Raw genomic sequence first — 22,730 nt, 5'->3', positions numbered from 1 at the left:
GTTTATTTGTTGTACATTTATTTTTTTCACTTCTATTGTTTTGTTAACTATTGCGCGCATATTTTTGACATGGATGATGCGCTACAAATATGCGCGTACAAAAATGGCCACTACTTATAACACAAGGACTTACATTGCTTAATATCCGGAAAACTACTTATTTGCGGAAATTTTAAATGCGATATTCGTTTTCAGCATACCTGAAAACTTTTTAAACGTCGTCATTTTAAAGATGATTGTTAAGGTGGTAAGTAAGTAAAAATTTGCTAAAATGTCTGAGCAGCCCTGTTATCATTTCTGGTAAGAACGCCTCGGGAATCATACCTCAGTCTGACCGTAACAAAGTCACTGTCGAACTTTGTCGAAAACGTGTGAATTTTAACATTAGGGGATTTTTTTTGTTATTCACCGAATTAATTTGTAAATAGTTCGGAGTTCAATTTGCAAAACAAGTTACACGACGAAGCCTCATTGTAAGTAAGAAAACAAAAACCTTTGCAGATTGTTGATAAACATTCACTATTCAAAATGATTTTTATTTTAAATTTGAAAAATGGAGATTTTAGAAAGAATGAGAGATGTTTTAATTTCACTTTATTAAAAATATGAATTCATTTTTTATTTTCGTTCGATTGACTTCGGTTTCTCTTATTTTTCTTTTTAACATTTATTAATCTATTTATCAATTAATTAATTTTCATCCCTTGTATAACTACGCCAAATTATTATTTTTATTATTAAATTAATAATTTAAAAAAAAAAAGATAAACTATTTTTTTTTAAAATAAAACAAACAAATATTGAAATAATTCTGTTACGTAAGAAATTTTGCAGATTTTAGTTTTTTAATCAATGGGAGATAACTCTAATATTTAGTTAATTGTAGATTGACATCCACAGCTCTTGAAGTAGGGGTTCATGCCAGTCGGGGTTACGTATTGGACCTTCAATTCGACGGTAACCGTGTTGATGTTGAACTGAGGCATAATTCTAAGCTCAGACTCTCAGGCGTTACCTTCTTCTTGAGAAGTTTATTTTTAATCCTTTAAATTATGGAGTATCAATGAGGCTGTTGAAGCATTTTTCTAGGCCATGCTGGGTTTTTGACACTACAACTGAGCTACAAAGGAAATAAATAAAACATCCTCAGCTAAATCACACACACACCCTCCAAATATGAGATTCTACTTTTTTTAGACAGTTACCTGTGACTACACTGCAAAAAAATAAAAATTTAAAAAAAGATACAATTATTTAAGAATTCAGAATGATATCAGTTTCGCATATAAATTTAATGTAAAATGGTCTACCACTTCCGAACCATTCTAATCTTTTACAGCAGTAAACTAAGTTTCTGTACTACCAACCTTAAGTCCGAGTAGTAAGATTGTAAAAACACATGTAATCTCTGAAAAAAAAAAAAAAAAAATAGAATTCCACCTCCTTATCAAGATTGGTTTGGAAATGGGTGCTCATTTTATATTAAAACTAGCAGGGTGGGGCGCCTGGCTTTGACTGGGCATAAAATACACTTAAATATGATATTTTTATTTATCTAGATTTCAAAAGTAAAAAAAAAAAGAAAGTATTTGGGTGCCATCAGCTAGAATTGAAACCGAAACTGTAGCATTCAAACCGGAGTACATTACCAACATGACACACGTATGAACTAATTAAAAAATTAAAAATAAACTAAGATGAATGTATAAAATTTATAAAGATTTTTTTTCAATTTTTTTCAATTTTTGACCCATTAAAAACTATTTCAACCAGCTAAAGACCCATAAAAGTATGGTCCCTCCATAAAAAATCCAATCATTTGAGGCCCCTAGCGCCACTCTGCGAGTTTTAGTTTCGGAGGAGATAGAGTTTGAAAATATGGAGATAGACTGACAGACATGTAACTTTTTATATATTAGACTAGCAGGCGGGCGGGTGGGGGGGGGGCGGCTTTGTTCAAGCCTTAAATACGCTTAAATATGATATTTTAATAAGTGCATATTTCGTCTATATTATTATAGAGTTGTGATTTCAGAAGTAAAAGAGAAGTGTTCAGATACTATCAGCTAGAATCGAGACCGAAACTGTAGAATTCAAACCTGATGGTGTTACCATTGTACCAACGTGATATATGCATGAACTAATTAAAAATAAAAATTAAAAAATAAAAAATAAACTAAAATGAATGTACAAAATATATAACGATTTTTTTCAATTATGACCCATTTTTGACCCCTCAAAAACTATTTTAACTGACTAAAGACCAACAAAAGAACAGTCCATAAAGAATACAATCATTTGAGGCTCCTAGCGCCGCTCTGCGACTTTAATTTCAGAGGAGATAGAGTTTGAAAATATGGAGACAGACAGACATATGGCCTTTTATATGTAAGATTACATGCAAAACTGATTCCTAACTCTAAATTCTAATTTATTTTTTCCTTTTGGGTGTTCAAACGTAATCACCTAACATCCTTTTGTTTTGAGTCTTCAACTACAATAATACAAAAATTTGATATAAACATCACGCTGCTGGAACTATTGATTGTAACGAAGAGCTAGCGTTTTTGTTTTTTCAGGTCGTGAGATACAGAACCAAACTGAAAGCGACTATAACAAGCCTCCGTCGGTCAGGGTTGACCATAAGTGATGCATCCTTAGCCTATTTGCCATCGCTATTCATTCAGTTGGAGCGGCACCACTTCTGACTGAAGAGATAAATGTGGAAGCGGCTGTCTCTGTTGGATAGGTTGCAAACATGTGTAATCCCTAGAGCAGAGGTCGACACATTTTTCCAGCACAAGAGCTACTTATGACACGACTAAGTCTAAATGATCTACCAATTATTAATATTGCAAAACACATTATTTATGAATATATTGTAAATTATTTTTATATGTGCAGTATATGCAAGTGCACCTTGCATCAACCGAAATTTCACAGTGCAACGCTGTGCATTTTTTTGTCATTACCTTACACTGAAGATTTGCATTAGATGGAATCGGTTACGGATGCATACTGCAGAGAGTAGCTGCTAATAGTCAGCTTTAAGCTGACCCCCCCATATTTGCATCAGTCATGGTGAAGTTGTATTTGAACTTAACGATCTTCATGTGGGAAAATGCTGACTTGGATAAATAATGCAGTCAAGAGGATTACACATTTTCTGATGTTGGGGTACTTGTCCTCTGTGAGTAAGCTCCAGGAAGGTTTGTGCAAGATACAACAACCTCTGTGTTGAAACACTCGATTCTGGTAAAGTATTAGGACTGACAACTTCTGAACTTTTGACTGAGATAAACTAGAAAATAAAATGGTCAGTTAATGAATTGTATTCCATATTTTATGAATGAATCAATTAATGAATTGTATTCCATATTTTATGAATGACTAAATTAATAAGTTGTATTCCATGTTTTATGAATGAATCAATTAATAAGTTGTATTCCATGTTTTATGAATGACTAAATTAATAAGTTGTATTCCATGTTTTATGAATGAATCAATTAATAAGCTGTATTCCATGTTTTATGAATGAATCAATTAATAAGCTGTATTCCATATTTTATAAATGCATCAATTAATGAGCTCTATTCCATATTTTATGAATGAACCTAATATTTAAAAAAAACTGTCTTCTTTTTTAGGGTTGATAATTCCAAGCAGCAAAAATATGGATAAAGACCTTCGTAAACGTAGTGTGCCATCTCCTATTGCTAAAACTGATGAAGACAGTCCTTTGACCTCAACAAAAACGCTACCTACAAAAAAGGGGTGTTACTTAGTGGAGGTTGCCGTCATTCTTTTTTTCCCCTGTTTAATTCTTCAGCAACTCCTTACAAATTTCTATTTCAAGTCGCGGCTGATTGAAGAATTGGGTGGGGAAGGCCAAAGCCTTTCTAAGATGTCCATCTGCAACAACGTCAGCCAATCAAGTCCTGAGTTCTTACTCCAACAGAAGGTAAGATGATGGAACATTCCCACCCACCCTTGAAATTTTTCTTACTGAATTTTTAGTTCCTGTTCAGAATTGATGTTATATTAAAAAGCAAAGAAAAAATCTGTATGATCTACATATCTGTGACAAAAGGAAACATCATATTCCAAAAATTATGTAAATTGATCAAGTAGTTTTATTTTTATAAAGAAAATAATTTCTAAGCGATTAATGGGAATTCGTAGGCATTACAGCATAAATCTCACATGTTTGAATTGTTGAGTTATCTCCTTATATTTTTAGATTGGTTTCAAAATGGCAGGCATTATGGCTCTTCTTTGGTTACTCATAAAATTTTATTTTCTTATCTCTATATCTATAAAAGTGAGAATGTGTGTGTGTGTGTGTGTGTGTGTAAACAATTCTAAACCTATATACTCAACAAATTTTTGATCTACAGACTTGAAATTGGGTATATAGGATAATGAGACATATGGAAAGCTTTTAAATCTGTTTTCATCTGAAAACAAGGCTAAGATTTAAAAATTTAAATATTGGTATGTGTGTGGGGGGGCATCGGATTTTTATCCATTTATCAACTGTTTCACAAATGCGCATGCATGAATCGTCCTATGACAGATTCCTTATCTTAGAAATAAATAGGTTTGAAAACGCTTTTACAAGCTGGTCTAATGGTTATCATACTTGACTCACTGTCTTTCTGTTTTGGTTTCGATCTTAGCTTGAGTATTTTTTTTTTACTTGCAAGAAGTGCACTTTTTCTAAAAAACGTAATACTCACATGCACATGTCTCAGTTTCTGTATGAAGTAAAATATAATATTTATACGTATTTTACAACTGGGCAATGCCGGGCGTCCTAGTTTAAAAATAAGACAACTTGATCAATTTATGTGATTTTTGAGATATGATATTTTTGTTTAGTCACAGGTATGTACATCATATACAGAGAAGATCAGAAAGAAAGATATTGTCATGACAGCAGGAGATGGTCAAGTTGATCAATTCAGATCCCACAGTTCTTGATGCTCTGGTGACCTGCGATGAAAGCTGGATCTACTGCTATGACCCAGAGACAAAGAGACAGAGTTTACAGTGGAAGCATGCTGGATCTCCTAGACTCAAGAAAACCAAACAGAACAAATCCACCCAGAAACTTATGATTTTTTTTTTTTTTTTTTTTTTTTGACAGCACGGGCATAACAGTCAACAATAAATACTATGTTGAGATTTTAAGGGAGTTCAGGAAGAGATTCCTTCAGAAGAAGCATTCAAATTGAATCAGTGGCATTTCCACCAGGACAATGCACCAGTCCACAACTCCATCAAGACAGATCCTTACCCTCCCTATAGTCCAGACCTTGCTCCTTGTGATTTTTAGCTATTCGCTAAACTCAAGGAAAACCTTAGAAGCTGTTGTTATGAGACAATAGAAGAGAGAGTCTGTGACGAGGGTCATTGGCATGCTCACATGAGAGGACTTCCTGAAGTTGTTGGAATAATACAAGTGCATTGCAGCCGGAGGAGATTACTTCATAGGGGACTAGAGTTTCATGTGTGTGCTATCAATAAAAGTGCCCATACGAAAAACGTCTGGAAACTTATTTAAGGCGCCTCGTATCTCTGGCCAGTTCTTTATTTTTCTCTCGAGTCCATTATATCATTTTCTATTATGTTTAACTTGACCTTTCGTTCCCAACTGACCCTGCTGCTCCAATTGTTCTACATCTACATCTACAAACCGAAGAATGCTAATCCATTCTTTCAACATGGCCATACCATCAAAGTCGGCTCTTTTGCACACATCTCCCCATATTTAATCTTTCTTTGAATTCATCGAAGCTAATCTTGTTTTTAAAACTCACATTACACATCTATCAGATTATTCTCTAGGATTGCTCACCATGCAACGCATGTCCTCAACCCTCACTGGCTAGGTTTCATATCCATACATCATCACACTGCATACATAAGTTTGATAGACTCTCCATTTGATTGACTGTGGTAATGCTCCATTGGTTAGTAGTGGCATAAATTCCCTGAATTTATTCCTCCCATTCCTAATTCTTGCAATTACAATAGCACCTACTCCTCTCTGTGCTCCATTGGTATCACCTAAGTAACGAAACTTGTTAAGAACCTAAACAAAAATTCCATTATTTGAAATGTTTCGATTAAAGCACTCGCATTCTTTTGTTTAGTAAAGTAGTAAACCCTAAGAATTAACTTTTAATGATAGGATTGTAAGAGAAAGCATAAGAACGTTAGAAATATGTTTTGAAATTTTTATTTTAGGCAAGACTAATAATTTGGATTATTCAAACATCATTTTCACGTTTCGGCTGATGTAATCTTTGACCTTCATCAGCAGCAACGTTTTGGACTTAAGAATCCTTATATCAAAATCAGGAACTTATACAGAATTCCATACTGAACTTTTTATTTAATTCACAAGGGTTGATTCACATGGACCGATGACGTAATGGATAAATGCATTGAATATACATTAGTCTGGCATAGAGGAGAACATTGTCCACTCAGGTTATAATATTTCATTGCATAATTGTACCCTATGAACAACTTTCTTAGAACTGCACACCTGTGGAACTCTCATCCGTTTGCCTGCTTTCCAGCTGACTACAATATGGCCGTCTTCAAATCCAATGTAAACAAATTCTTGATGAGCCGTCCCCTTTAATTAATCCAATTTACCAAATTTACACTTCTAACGATTACTACGATATTGTCCCATTGACTACCGTACACTCTTTAACCCTTATCCTCGAGTGAATTCTGGGTCTTGATAAGTGATGACTTTTTTAAAAAAAAACTCTTGTTTACAAAGATCAAGCTAACCCAAATGTTCATATTTGCACTAAAATCTTTTTGTAAAAATTTAACTGTGTAGTTTGAAATATTAACATAGAATGAAACTATATTATTTAATTCTCTTCCCTGCAACCGCTCTCCCACAGAAGAGACGTTGCGAGCCTGTCTTTGTTTTATCGTTATTTCCATGGCAAGTGCTCATCCGAGCTCCAATCTCTGGTCCCCCCTCGCCAATCTTTCACGAAAAACACCCGTCTAGCTGAAACCACTGTCAATAATTTTCCCCATTCTTTATCTGTGCCTAAATCAAAACGTAGATTCCATGAACAAAGCTTCTTTCTTAGAAGTGCACACTTGTGGAACTCTCTTCCGTTTGCCTGTTTCCCACCTGACTACAACTTGGATGTCTTCAAGTCCAACATAAACAAATTCCTGATGAATAGCCCCCCCCTTAAGTAAGACACTTTATCAAATCTCTAATACTAACGATTAATACGATACTATCCCATTGATTACTGTACATGCAATAACCCTTATCCCCGAGTGGCTTCCGGGCCTTGATAAGTGGTGACCTCCATGTAAAAAAAAAAGAAAAATTAATTGGAATTCATTATTGAGATGAGCATTATTTATTAATTTATTTATTGAAGACTATTATCCCCATCTTTTTAGTTTAAAAAAAAAAAAGATGAGGATAATAGTCCGCAATAAATAAATTAAGAATGAAACCACTTCATTCTAAAATCTAAAACTAAAGGAGAGTAGAGTTTAATCTCGGCAGCATCATGACTTTTATTTTAGTCTTTAAATTCTCACATTCCATGGGCGATGTTTCTAACAAAGGGGTAAAAATTGCTGTTTTCTGTGTCATAATCGTTCCATCTAACATTTATCGTTGGCTAGTTTTTGACCTTGAAATAATATTTCTTTTTTTTTTTTTCTTTTTAGCTTCTTGCATCGAATGGCTTCATGCCTCGCCTGGAGCAATTTCCATTAAAAAAAATAAGTTAGTTCTAAGTGTCAGTCTTCTGCAGGTTCAATTCAATTCAGTTCAATTTAATTTATTCAACAGAGGTTAAAACATTACATGTTTTGTCACCATTAAGAAGAGCATGAGAAGATAGAAAGAAAAAAAAAAAGGAAAGTGAACAAAGAGGGATGGAGGGGCATTGCGAATTTAGACAGTGGGAAATACAGTTGACCAGCACTTGTCCAACTTCACTAACTTGAAAGCAGTGTTGGGACAATTAACTGTAAAAGGGTATCATAAAGACTGGAAATTTTAGGGGTATTTTTTTTTTTTTTTTTTACATAGGCGTCACCACTTATCAAGGCCGATAGGCCACTCAAGGATAAGGGTTAAAGAGTGTACAGTAGTCAAAAGGACAATATAGTAATCGATAATAATGGAAGTTCGGTAAATATGTTAACTTAAGTGGAACGGCTCATCAGAAACTTGTTCACGTTAGACTTGAACACAACCATATTATAGACAGCTGGAAAGCAGGAAAACAGAAGACAATTCCACAAGCGTGCAGTTCTAAGAAAGAAGCTTTGATCATGGAATCTACGTTTAGGTTTAGGCACAGATAAAGAGTGGGGAGAATTATTGATAGTGTTTTTAGCTAGTTGAGTGTTTCTTGTGAAAGTTTGGCGAGAGGGGACCATAGATTGAAGCTCAGTCGAACACTTTCCATGAAATGTATTGGAAGTGGAAGAATTTGTATCTATTTTCCAATGCCAAAAACGATTCATTTTATTTTATTCGTTTGTTTTTGTTAAAAATTTCATTTTCTGTGGTTGACCAGTAAAATTAACATATATAGATCATCCCTACAAATGTATTTGTAGGTTTGGGAAAATACATGCACATATTTCATAGATTTTTGCGATAAAAACAACTTTATGTTTAGAAATTTTAAAGAATCAGAATCAGTAATTGTATCAGAATCATGAATTTATAACACAACCTGTAATTGTATCGGAATCGGGAAAAATATTGGAACCATCCCATCACTCGTTAAAGGTTGCATAAGTAAGAATAGCATAATACATCTATCCAGTTATGGCTGTTAGAATGAGAATAATCTACCCCTGTGGATAAAATAAAGAGTTCAGTTCCAAATTCTTTAAAGGTTCTCAAGTTCAACAAAAAGATTCCCAAGTTTGAAAAAGTGCATCTGACCCAGGTCAGATATTTTAGCGGCCGAAACAAAATGAATGGCTCTCGTCTTCTGGAGGCCTCAAGTTTTGACAAGCTTCTGGGCTTGACCATTACTCCTGATCTTAAATGGAACCCATACATCAAATCTGTTACCAAGGTCGCTGGAAAAATGGTGGGATCTATCTATCGATCCAGTAGATATCTCACTGCTGATGCAATTCTCTATCTATATAAGAGCCAGGTACGTCCAAGGATGGAATACTGTTGCCACATCTGGACAGGAGCTGCTAAAAAAGACTTGTCCTGCCTTGATAGAGTTCAAAATAGACTTTGTAGCCTCGTAGGAGATGTCTTTTTCTCTTCCCTGCAACCTCTATCTCACAGAAGAGATGTTGCGAGTTTGTCTCTAATGTATCGTTACTTTCATGGAAAGTGTTCGACTGAGCTTAAGTCTATGGTCCCCCCTCGCCAAACTTTCACAAGAAACACTCGACTAGCTGAAAACACTATCAATAATTCTCCCCACTCTTTATCTGTGCCTAAACCTAAACGTAGATTCCATGAACAAAGCTTCTTTCTTAGAAACTGCACGCCTGTGGAATTGTCTTCCGTTTTCCTGCTTTCCGGCTGACTACAATATGGTTGTATTCAAGTCTAACGTAAATAAGTTCTTGATGAGCCGTTCCATATAAGTTATCAAATTTACCGAATTTCCATTACTAATGATTACTATATTGTTCAATTTCTACTGTACACTCTTTAACCCTTATCCTTGAGTGGCCTCTTGGCCTTGATAATGTGGTGATTCCTGTGTAACAAAAAAAAAAAAACATTTTGAAAGTAATGACCAATGTGAGGATAGTCTTCCAAATAATCCAACGGTTACACATGACAACAATTGTGATATCAGTTGCTTCAAACTTTCAAGTTTCAACATGTTGCTCCCGGACAACACTGTTTTTTTTTTCTTTCTTTTCTCTTTCCAGATCCAAAAAAGTCTTTCATCATGGCAAATATACTTTCTTCTCTCGGAGGTCTTGATAGGCATGTTTGTTGGCCTTATTATTGGCCCCCTAACTGACCACCTTGGTCGCAAGACGGGATTAATTCTGTCCTTGTGTGGATCATTCCTCAAGTTTTTCAGTTACGTACTGACCATCAAATGGAAACTATCCCTGTGGGTCATAATTGTCGGTTCCGTATGCTATGGCTTGACAGGTGGTCCCGGTGCTTTCATCTCTTCCTCCAGCTCTTATATAGCTGATATCACCAATCCAGGTCCAGGACGCACATTTCGGCTTACTGTTTCCCTAAGCTCGGCCTCTGCTATTGCTGGATTCTTGGCATACTTTTACGGTCAGATTATCCACATCTACGGACACCTGCATGCAGCTTATATCTTACTGTTTCTCAATGCGATCGACCTACTGTTTGTTATGTTTATACTTAAGGAGAGCCTGCCATCAGACGGTTTGAAGAATAAACGTGAATTCAGCTTAAACCAGATCTTCAGCCCAGTTCTTCTATACGTAAAGGACACCGAGAAAAAGAGACGATTGCAATTGATCATCATGCTGGCCATTTTCTTCCTGAGCCATGCGACAACAATTGCAAGAATCACATTCTTAAATCTATACTTGCTTAACAGTCCCCTCTGCTTCGACGCCATAGCCATGGGGATGTTTGTGACAGTCACCAACATTGGACTCAATTTCATCACACTGCCGATACTCAAACTATGCCAATTTTTTTTCCCTGACACTCTGACCATCATTTTTAATTTGATGACTGCCATTGTTGGCAACCTTCTTCTGTCAACTGCAAACACAAGTTCCCAAGTCTATACAGGTAGGTATTGTGTTTATTTATCTTCCAGAAATTACATAATTGCATAATTGTGATGCTGCTAGTTTGAAGCTACTAGCAGTCTTTCCCAACCCTGTTATGTTTTGCATGATCCCTTTAATTTTTTTTATGAGGATAATTGCTCCAAAGAATTTTCAGGAGCACAGCGGACAAATTTTCGCCACATAAACAAATAATGCCAACACAAATTAATAGTGTTGCCTAATGTCGTTGCAACGGAAGAAATATACGGCATAATCGCGTTGACACACCGATTCTCGTCAGATCACCAAAGTTAAGCAACATTGAGCCTGGTTAGTACCAGATGGGTGATCATCTGGGAATTCTAGGCACTGTATGTGCTCTCTGCTTATCTCGGCATTTGTTTCCAGTCGTCTTGTATACACACTTCACGTGCCACTGGTATTTAATAATGTTGACTCAGGAAAGGTGTGGTTGGAGATTGCACACCTCCTGCCACAAAATTTCACGCGCTGGCACCCCTACGTGGGTATCCATAGTCTGTCTAAGACTGAAGGAGCCTGTTTACAATGGCAAAAATACATGTCTTCATAATTTTGCATTGGGTTTTGATCATAAGAACCATTATTGCAGTGTCGGAAGGTATAAGATCCGACTTTGGGTCTTAGAATTCTAAAAATTGCGATTCTCATGCCTAGAATTGCAAAATATCCGATTCCAACTTTTGCCCTCTTTTTCATTCCGATCTTCATATCAACTATGCTCATGTTCATGACAATATGTCGATTAACTTCCCTTACTTTGTGCTTTAGTCCTCATGTTCCAAGAGCAATGTGTCCGACAAAGGGGGAAGAATTGCTGTTTCCTAGATCAGAATCTATCCCTCTAATATTTATCCTCGGTTAGTGTTTGACCTTGAAGCATTATTTGTATTTTTTTTATAAAACTCCCTACTTATCTATTTTTTAAATGTAATGTTAACAAACATATCGTTATAAAACTCCCTACTTATCTAGCCCCCCCCCTTTTTTTTTCCACAATTAAAAACAACCTTTGTCTAACTTTTTCCTTATGTGACAATCTCATACAAAACTGTACATCCGGGTGATGAATGCCTTCCTTCCTTTTTTCACTGAAATCGACCGATCCTCATCTTTTAGAGATGCTTAACAAACAGAACTGTCTAATGGTCAATCCAATTCTAATTTTGTCGACTAAAATTGGTATTTGAAGTGTACAACCACCATTAGTGACTATACGACCATCTAGAGGGAATGTTCATTGTTGGTAACCGTCCAATGACTATTGATGCATCACAACTGCTCTTTTATTTGCTACCCTATGATCCGATATTATCCAAGATACCATTCCTCCAATGGTGGACAGCAGCGTGGTTATAATCAGTATAAATGTACAATTGAATATCTTACTCTAAAAACAGACCAGCCAAACTGGGTGAAAAGTGTGTAATTGACATATACGGATATAGTTATGTCTCTGTTCGCATCTTATCGGGTTTATAGCAGTGATTTATGTACTAATTATCTTTGAAAAGGTACGAATCCATAATTTCCCCACAGTTCTCGGTAAAATAGCAATGCATGTTTTGCTAATCGTATAATAGAAAATTCACAATAAGTTTTATTTTGGCATTAAATAACTTAAAAGTTATTTTTGATTTTCTCTTTATATTTTAACATCAATTTGTGTTTTTTTTTCTCTGCCTTTCTCCTTTTCCTTTCCGCCATTTAAAGTGTAAAACCACCATTAGTTTTTATTAAACCAGAAGTCTAAGACTCGAGTTTTGCCCTCATTTGGGCTCATCATATCAACATATCCAAACCCAGGATTCAAAACTGGCATCACTGTCATGACTCTTGTGAGCTGCGACGTTGTTTGGTTGGGGAAATAATCTTCTATTCTATATCTATATCTATCTATCTATCTTCTATCTATCTTCTATCTATATCTTCTATATCTATCTATCTATATCTATATCTATCTATAAATCTATAAAAACAGAGATGTGTGTGCCACAGACGATTTCTGATTGGTTAATCCAATAATCACATCTCCTAAAAAACAATGGTTTCTACGCTCTTACCTTTACCATAAAATATTATGGCTTTATTTATTGTCCATCTTGGAAGGGTTTAATTTTTTAATAACTTGTTATTCACAAATTAAAAAAATACGAAACTAAACTACACGAAATCAAACGCTCCGACAAACTTAATAGTAGTACTAGCAAGCACACGCGCACACACGCACACACACACGTTCACTACCGTCACGTTGTTATGGCAACCAAACAATGTTTACAAAATGTCTACGCACGTTCGTAGACATTTTGTAAACATTGTTTTTAAAAAATAAAAAATAATACTTCTATTATGTTTTAAACGACTGTAATAGTTTATTTTGGAAGTATATTTCATAAAGAAAATTGACAACCCACTTTAAAAACAGAAATTACGAGTTTTATATATTTTATTCGCAGTTTTTTGTTGACTCTTCTGGCGGCCATGTTGTAAGCCCTAACGGTATTTTTGGAGATTACCCAAATAAATGTTATCAAAGGCAAGATAAGTTACTTTTCCACCAAACTGGATATATTTTTCGTGTTTTTATTCAATGTAGCATATTTATTCAGCTCGAAAAACGGGTTTGTATTACTGTACACATAAATTCGAAAAAGTTGTCAAAAACCAAATATATAACAAATACATGTTATCAAAGGCAAGATAAGTTACTTTTCTACCAAACTGGATATATTTTTCGTGTTTTTATTCAATGTAACATGTTTATTCAGCTCGAAAACCATACGGTGTTTACCGATGTATTGGAAAATTCAAGATGGCGCCTCACTCCCTCTTTAACACGGTAAGTTTGGGAAAAGGTGTTATAAATAAAAAACTAGAAAAAATACTATTAAAAACCCGCCGAATATATGTCAACCTATGTCACGGTAACATATTGAGCGAGTTTTTAACAGTATTTTATTCAGTTTTTTATTTATAACACTTTTTCCCAAACTTACCGTGTTCAAGAGGGACTAAGACGCCATCTTGAATTTTCCAATACATCGGTAAACACTGTATGGTTTTCGAGCTGAATAAACATGTTACATTGAATAAAAATACGAAAAATATATCCAGTTTGGTAGAAAAGTAACTTATCTTGAGGCCAAAAAAATAAATTTTCAGGGGTCATAATAGGGGTCAAAGTTTAAAAAATTACCCCTTTTTTTTGCTCAGCATACACCTCCAAACACCCGGGCAACGCCGGGCACCCATGCTAGTATATCTATAAAAACAGAGATGTGTGTGCCACAGACGATTTCTGATTGGTTAATCCAATAATCACATCTCCTAAAAAAGTATAGTTCTTACGCTCTTAACTTGACCATAAAATATTTTGGTCTTATTTATTGTCCATCTTGGAAGGGTTTAATTTTTTTCTAACTTGCCATTTACAAATTAGAAAAATACGAAAGTTACAGACATCACAATCCAACCTCTGACTCAACGTCCGCCATTAACACAAGAAAGCAAACGCTGGACAGATTATTAGTACTACTACTACTACAAACAATACAGCACGAAAACACGCGCACACACGCACACACACTCACGTCCACTACCGTCCTTGGCTACGTCACGTTGTTATGGCAACACGATAAATACACAGTAAATTTGATTTTCTTCATTTCTACGCAAATATTACGCAAATATAAATCATATAGAATATCTGTATGAATATAATTACACGTAATAGTTAAATAAAGATGATCATCGTATAAGAGAACCGAAAAAAAAAACTAATAGGGAATTTGTATAAAGTTGTATTTTCTTTATAAATAAATAGAAAAAAGGGGTGTTGATAAGACTATCGATACTTATACAGTTTAGTGACGACATTAAAAAATGGAAATATTGAAAAAAATTTTTATTGTCCGTAACTGTTATAGACTGAAGTTCTCCGAAAAAAAATTCTTACAGCGAAAAACAATTATTTATCACGACGACGTCAACGTGGCCATTTTGGAAATGTACCTAGCAGAATACCTCCATTTTAGGCCAAATTTCGCAATCTAGCCTTTTTTTTTCTCGCCATATTGAGATGCGCACAACACATCTGAAATTTTTTTACGTTTTTTTTTTTTTTTTAATCTGCAATTTTTTTGCGTATTTTTTTTTTTATAAATAAGAATACTATTGAATATGCAAAGAAATTGAAGAATGCAAAGAATTGAGGAATTTTTATACGAGATTATTTTCGAAACATGCTCAGTTGGACACGCATGGATAACTTCGAAACTTCGTTTATTTACTTCTGTTACAAATTAAAAAAAAAAAAAACACCCCAAAAATGGCATCTGTCTTCGCAAAAAAAAAAAAAAATAAATCTCATTCTGGTGGGGGGGAAAAAGGGCTAGATTGGCCTAAAATGCAGGTATTCTGCTATGTACGGCAGTTACCTGCCCTTGGGGAATTCCTGGGCCTGCAATAACATTTCCAAAATGTCCACGTTGACGTAGCCGTGATAAATCATTGTTTTTCGCTGTAAAAAAAAAAAAAAAAACTACTTGATCAAATGAAGTGAAATTTTTTTCGTAGAACTTCAGTCTATAACAGTTACGTACAATAAAATTTTTTTTCAATATTTCCATTTTTTAATGTCGTCACTAAACTGTATAAGTACCAGACTATCAATATTTTATATATATAGATTCCTTGGACATGGATCTAACTTATTAACTTTACTTGATCCCTAAACAATAAATGTTACGAGGTCATAATAGGGGTAAAAGTTTTAAAAAATTGACCTTTTTTTTTTCCTAAGCAAACACTTCAAAACACCTGGGCAACGCCGGGCACCGATTGCTAGTTATATATATATATAGGCGAACCATTAAAAGGTATTTATATTTTTGTTAAAAATATTTAAAATTTAGACTCTCTTAACCTTACCCTTCACCCAGATTTTATTTTATTTTATTTTTATTTGTATTTTATTTTTATTTTATCTTACTTTGTTTATCAACAAATTATTGTCCAAGACTCAATGTCTATCACAATAAAAACATTGTTTCCGAAACGATCGTACAATTTATTTTGTTCATTCTTCCTTATGAAACCGATTTTTAATTTTAATTATAAATTATCAATCATCTTACTTAATATTAAAATAGCTCTAGGATATATATATATATATATCAATCGAGCTTATTATATATCTACATTAAAACGACACTGTTTTCTTTTCTTTTCTTTTAATTGTATTAATTAATGTACTAATACATTAAATATACTCTGCTCTTTAGACTCTTGTTCTAATCCCTAAGTATATATATATATGGATGTGGCTCAGAGACTAAGGAATGAGGGTGGGGAGTTGTATGTTTTGGTTTCAACTCTAACTGACGGCACCCAAGTCAAATATATATATATATATATATATATATATATATATATATATATATATATATATATATATATATATATGTATATATATATATATATGTATATATATATATATGTATATATATATATATATATGTATATATATATATATGTATATATATATATATATATATGTATATATATATATATGTATATATATATATGTATATATATATATATATGTATATATATATATATGTATATATATATATATATATATGTATATATATATATATGTATATATATATATATGTATATATATATATATATGTATATATATATATATATGTATATATATATATGTATATATATATATATGTATATATATATGTATATATATATATATGTATATATATATGTATATATATATATATGTATATATATATATATGTATATATATATATGTATATATATATATGTATATATATATATATGTATATATATATATATATGTATATATATATATATATGTATATATATATATATGTATATATATATATGTATATATATATATATGTATATATATATATATATGTATATATATATATATGTATATATATATATATGTATATATATATATATGTATATATATATATGTATATATATATATGTATATATATGTATATATATATATATGTATATATATATATGTATATATATGTATATATATGTATATATATATATATGTATATATATATATATGTATATATATATATATATATGTATATATATATATATGTATATATATATATGTATATATATATATATATATGTATATATATATATGTATATATATATATATGTATATATATATGTATATATATATGTATATATATATATATATATATATATATATATATATATATATATAGTTTTGATCTCATTACCATATATTAGGTTCAATATAATAATCGATAGAGAATTGTCTCTGTAATAAATATGTAATCTGCATGAATTAAAATATAATATTTAAGTGTATCTTATGACCGGGCAACGCTGGGCAGCCCACTAGTTTTCTATAACATTGTACCGCAATAACAAATGAAAACTGCCTAGTTAGAAGCAAATTTGATTCCTCGGCTTAGATGCTATCTGGGTCTGACTTTGAAAATACGGCGAGGTAACTTTATATGTTAGACTAGCAGACTTCACCTACAAGATGTTATGTTACAATTTAATTCCTGATAAGAAAAAGAAAAGAAAACTCTTAATATCTCTATCTATCTCACATGCACACTATTTTTTTTTTATGGAAATTGCTCCAGACAAGATATGAAGCCACTTGATGTAAAAAGCGAAAAAAAGTACTTAAAGGTCAAAGATTTGCCAACAATAAGTGTTAGATGAAATAGAGTCTGACTCAGAAAACAGTAATTTTTCCCTATTTATCAGAAGTATTGCTCCAGGAATGTGAGGACTAAAGGAAAAAAATAAGAGAAACAAGTTACGCAGCTGCCGATCCATTTTCTACTCTATTGATAAGAGAAAACAAAACTCTCTCGCCTTTCATTCTGTTAGCGAGACCTGTGGAAATTCCACAGGGAACTCTTTCATATGTAATATATTGATGTTGGTATTCTGTAGATGTTCAGCATAAATGGCGATGCTCTGATATTATTGTAGCTCTTTTGTTAAAACTGCAAAAGTATTTATCTAAGCTAGCAGAGATGCACGGCAAAGCCCAATTGTAAAGTATGCTTAAATATGATATTTCAATTCTTGCAGATATCCTATATATTATTATAGAGTTAATGTTCTATTGGTTTTTATATATTATAAAGTTGCGATTTAAAAAATAAAAAATATATATCCATATGACTTGGGTGCATTAGCTTGAATCGAAACCAAAACAAAAAATTATGAAAATATATATATATATATATATATATATATATATATATATATATATATATATATAAAACTTAAGTTCCTTCGGCCGTAATCGAAACCGAAACTAAAATGAAGAATTCTTGATAAAATTATATAAAAAAAAAAAAACAGATTACTGACATGCCATCAACTACAATCAAAACCGAAACCGAAACTTATCAAGAATTCTTGGTTAAATTATTTATTACAAGAAATGATTTGGATGTAAGTGTGACACAGAAAATAAATACACACGTTATCGTATTAGTATATGGATAGTAAGGGAATATTTTTACGTCTATGTTAAAAGTGATATGGCACAATTCACGTTGACACACCAGATCACCAAGGTTAAGCAACGTTGAGCCTGGTCAGTACCAGGTGGGTGACCATTTGAGAAGGCGAGGTGCTGTATGTACTACAAGGTAAAATACCAGGTTGAGAAACTGGCGCAGTCTATCCTTCTCTCAAGAGTAGATGGGACTCTCTTAAGCCATGGTAGGCACCCCGTCTAGTGATGGCATCACAATAAAAAAATTCAGCTACTGACAAGAGTTCAATTACACTACAAACTCGTGTAGTGAGTTCAATCTTGGCTACGGCTGCGCTGGTTGATGGATGGATGGATGGATTAAAAGTGAAACAAATTCTTTCCTGCTGACTATAACATGATCATTTTCAAATCTAATGTAAACAAATTCCTGTTGAGCCATCCTCTTAAATAATCAAATCCTACCCAAGTTCCACCACACCGGTTATATTGTCTCACCATCTACCTAATACTTAACACTTATCCTACAGTGGCCTTCGGGCCTTGATTAGTGCTGATCCCCATCAGTAAAAAAAAAAAATGTTCTATTAAACATAATTGTGAAGTCAGCCTCTTTTTTTTTGCTCATAAAAAGTAAATGTGCATGTGTAATTATTTTTTCCTTTTTAATTACACTGAAATAAATTTCAGGTTGAAAAAATGTTTATCCCATAAGATGTGTTTCAGTGTAAGAAAAATATCCTGATACTAAATCTGAGATTTATTTCTCTAGATTATATTTTATTATTATTATTATAAATCATATTTTATTATTATTATAAATCATATTTTATTATTATTAGTGTTAATCATATTTTATTATTATTATTAATCATATTTCATTATTATTATTATTATTATTATTATTATTAATAATAATATTTATTATTATTATTAATCATATTTTATTATTATTATTGTTAATCATATTTTATTATTATTATTATTAATCCAATTTTATTATTATTATTATTGTTAATCATATTTTATTATTATTATTGTTAATCATATTTTATTATTATTAATCCAATTTTATTATTATTATAAATCATATTTTATTATTATTAATCATATTTATTATTATTATTATAAATCATATTTTATAATTATAAATCATATTTTATTATTATTAATCATATTTTATTATTATTAATCATATTTAATTATTATAAATAATATTTTATTATAATTATTAATCATATTTTATTATTATTATTATTTTTTTATTATTATTATTATTTTATTATTATTATTCATATTTTATTATTATGATAAATTATATTTTATTATTATTGTAAATCATATTTAATTATTATTATTATTAATCATTTTTTATTATTATTATAAATCATATTTTATTATTATATTTAATAATATTTTATTATTATTATTATTATTATTATTAATCCTATTTTATTATTATAAATCATATTTTATTATTATTATTATTAATCATTTCTTCTTATTATTATTATAAATCATATTTTATTATTATTATTATTATTATTATTATTATTATTCTTATTATAAATAATTTATTATTATTATTATTAATCATATTTCATTATTATTATAAATCATATATTATTATTATTAATCATATTTTATTATTATTATTCATCATATTTTGTTATTATTATTATCATTATTATTATAAATCATATTTTATTATTATTATAAATCATATTTTATTAGTATTATAAATCATATTATATTATTATTATAAATCATATTTTATAATTATTATTAATCAAATTTTATTATTATTATAAATCATATTTTATTATTATTATTATAATTATTATTATAAATCATATTTTATTATTATTATTATTATAAATCATATTTTATTAGTATTATAAATCATATTTTATTATTATTATTAATCATATTTGATTATTATTATAAATCATATTTTATTATTCTTATAATTAGTATTTTATTATTATTATAAATCATAGTTTATTATTATAAATCATAGTTTATTATTATTATAAATCATATTTCATTATTATAATTAATATTTTATTATTCTTATAAATCATATTTTATTATTATTATAATTATTATTTTATTATTATAAATCATATTTTATTATTATTATAAATCATATTTTATTATTATTATAAATCATATTTTATTGTTATTATCAATCATTTTTTATTATTATTATGAATCATATTTTATTATTATTATGAATCATATTTTATTATTATTGTAAATCATATGTTATTATTATTATTATTATTATAAATCATATTTTGTTATTATTATAATCATATTTTAATAATATTATTTTAAATCATATTTTATTATTATAAATCATATTTTATTATTATTATAAATCATATTTTTTTTTTATTATTATTATTATTAATCATTTTTTATTATTATTATAAATCATATTTTATTATTATTATTATTATTAATCATTTTTTATTATTATAAATCATGTTTTATTATGATTATAAATCATATTTTATTATTATTATAAATCATATTTTATTATTATAAATCATATTTTATTATTATTATTATTATTATTATTATTATTATTATTATTATTAATCATATTTTATAATTATTATTATTATTAATGATATTTTATTATCATTATTATTATTATTAATCATATTTTGTTATTATTATAGGTCATATTTTATTATTATTATTATAAATCGGATTGTATTATTATTATTAATTATATTTCATTATTATTATTATAATAAATCATATTTTATTATTATTATAAATCATATTTTATTATTATTATAAATCATATTTTATTCTTATTATAAATCATATTTTATTATTATAAATCATATTTTATTATTATTATTATTATTATTATTATCATCATCATAATTAGTATTTTATTATTATTATAAATCATATTTTATTATTATAAATCATACTTTATTAATGTTATAAAACATATTTTATTATTATTATGAATCATATTTCATTATTATAATTAATATTGTATTATTATTAATCATATTTTATTATTATTATTCATCATATTTTATTATTATTATTATTATTCATGTTTTATTATGATTATAAATCATATTTTGTTATTATTAATTATATTTTATTATTATAAATCATATTTTATTATTATTATTATAAATCATATTTTATTATTATTATTATTATAAATCATATGTAATTATTATTATAAATCATATTTTATCATTATTATAATTAATATTTTATTTTTATTAATTCATATTTTATTATTTTTATAAGTAATATTTTATTATTATTATTAATTTTATTATTTTTATTATTAATCATATTTTATTAATCTTATTAGTCATATTTTATTATTATAAATCATATTTTATTATTATTATAAATACTATTTTATTATTATTATAAATACTATTTTATTATTATTATTATAATAAATCATATTTTATTATTATTATAAATCATATTTTGTTATTATTATAAATCATATTTTATTATTATTATTATTATTAATCATATCTTATTATTTTTATTAATCATATTTTATTATTTTTATAAATCGTATTTTATTATTATTAATCATATTTTGTTTTTATTATTAATCATATTGTATTATTATTATTAATCTCATATTATTATTATTATTATAAATCATATTTTATTATTATAAATCATATTTTATTATTATTATAAATCATATTTTATTATTATTATAAATCATATTTTAGTATTATTCATCATATTTTGTTATTAGTATTATTATCTTTATTATTATTATTATTATTATTATTATTATTATTATAAATCATATTTTATTATTATTATTATTATAAATCATAACTGATTATTATTATAAATCATAACTGATTATTATTATAAATCATATTTTATTATTATTATAAATCATATTGTATTATTATTATAAATCATATTTTATCATTATTATAAATCATATTTTATCATTATTATAAATCATATTTTATCATTATTATAAATCATATTTTATTATCATTGGTTATGAATGAAAAACACAAAATTGTCAGATTAAAAAAATGGTTTTCCTCTTAACCCTCTTGTGTTGAGTGTCGGCCTCCCTTTTTATATTCCAGCAGTCGTCCGCCAATATTCCAGAGTTCCATTTTCTCCATTATTAAAATATCCTGATCGAATTTCTCACCATATTCCTCGCTCACATCACTAAGATTTTCTGCAAAAAGTGACAATTTTGAAGCAACAAAAAAAACTGTGCCTACTTTGACAAAAATAAGGAGGCCAGAAATGAATTTTCCATGCCATTGTGCATATAAAAATGGCCAAAGATGTTCTGTACTTT

The 22,730-nt window shown here is 29.2% G+C and overlaps 1 protein-coding gene across 6 annotated transcripts in view; it reads left to right on the top strand.

Moving 5' to 3' along the window:
* The window catches only part of LOC145260613 (proton-coupled folate transporter-like), an 89,765-nt gene that overhangs the window by 58,771 nt on the left and 8,264 nt on the right, over positions 1 to 22,730 (top strand). For 5 of the 6 annotated variants that reach the window (XM_080118918.1, XM_080118917.1, XM_080118914.1 and 2 more), the window contains exons 2-3: positions 3,648 to 3,961; positions 9,937 to 10,798. In XM_080118918.1, the coding sequence (XP_079975044.1) occupies positions 3,674 to 3,961; positions 9,937 to 10,798 (1,150 nt within the window). In that variant the 5' untranslated portion in view covers positions 3,648 to 3,673. Of the gene's footprint in view, positions 1 to 397; positions 474 to 3,647; positions 3,962 to 9,936; positions 10,799 to 22,730 lie in introns of those variants that run through there. The other variant, XM_080118913.1, reaches the window with a different exon arrangement.

Source organism: Euprymna scolopes, chromosome 36 (genome assembly GCF_053919585.1).
Source record: "Euprymna scolopes isolate OS-2025 chromosome 36, ASM5391958v1, whole genome shotgun sequence".
NCBI classification, from domain to species: Eukaryota; Metazoa; Mollusca; class Cephalopoda; order Sepiida; family Sepiolidae; genus Euprymna; species Euprymna scolopes.
The sequence above is the reverse complement of the archived record's forward strand: the minus strand, read 5'-3'. Positions and strand labels throughout refer to the sequence as shown.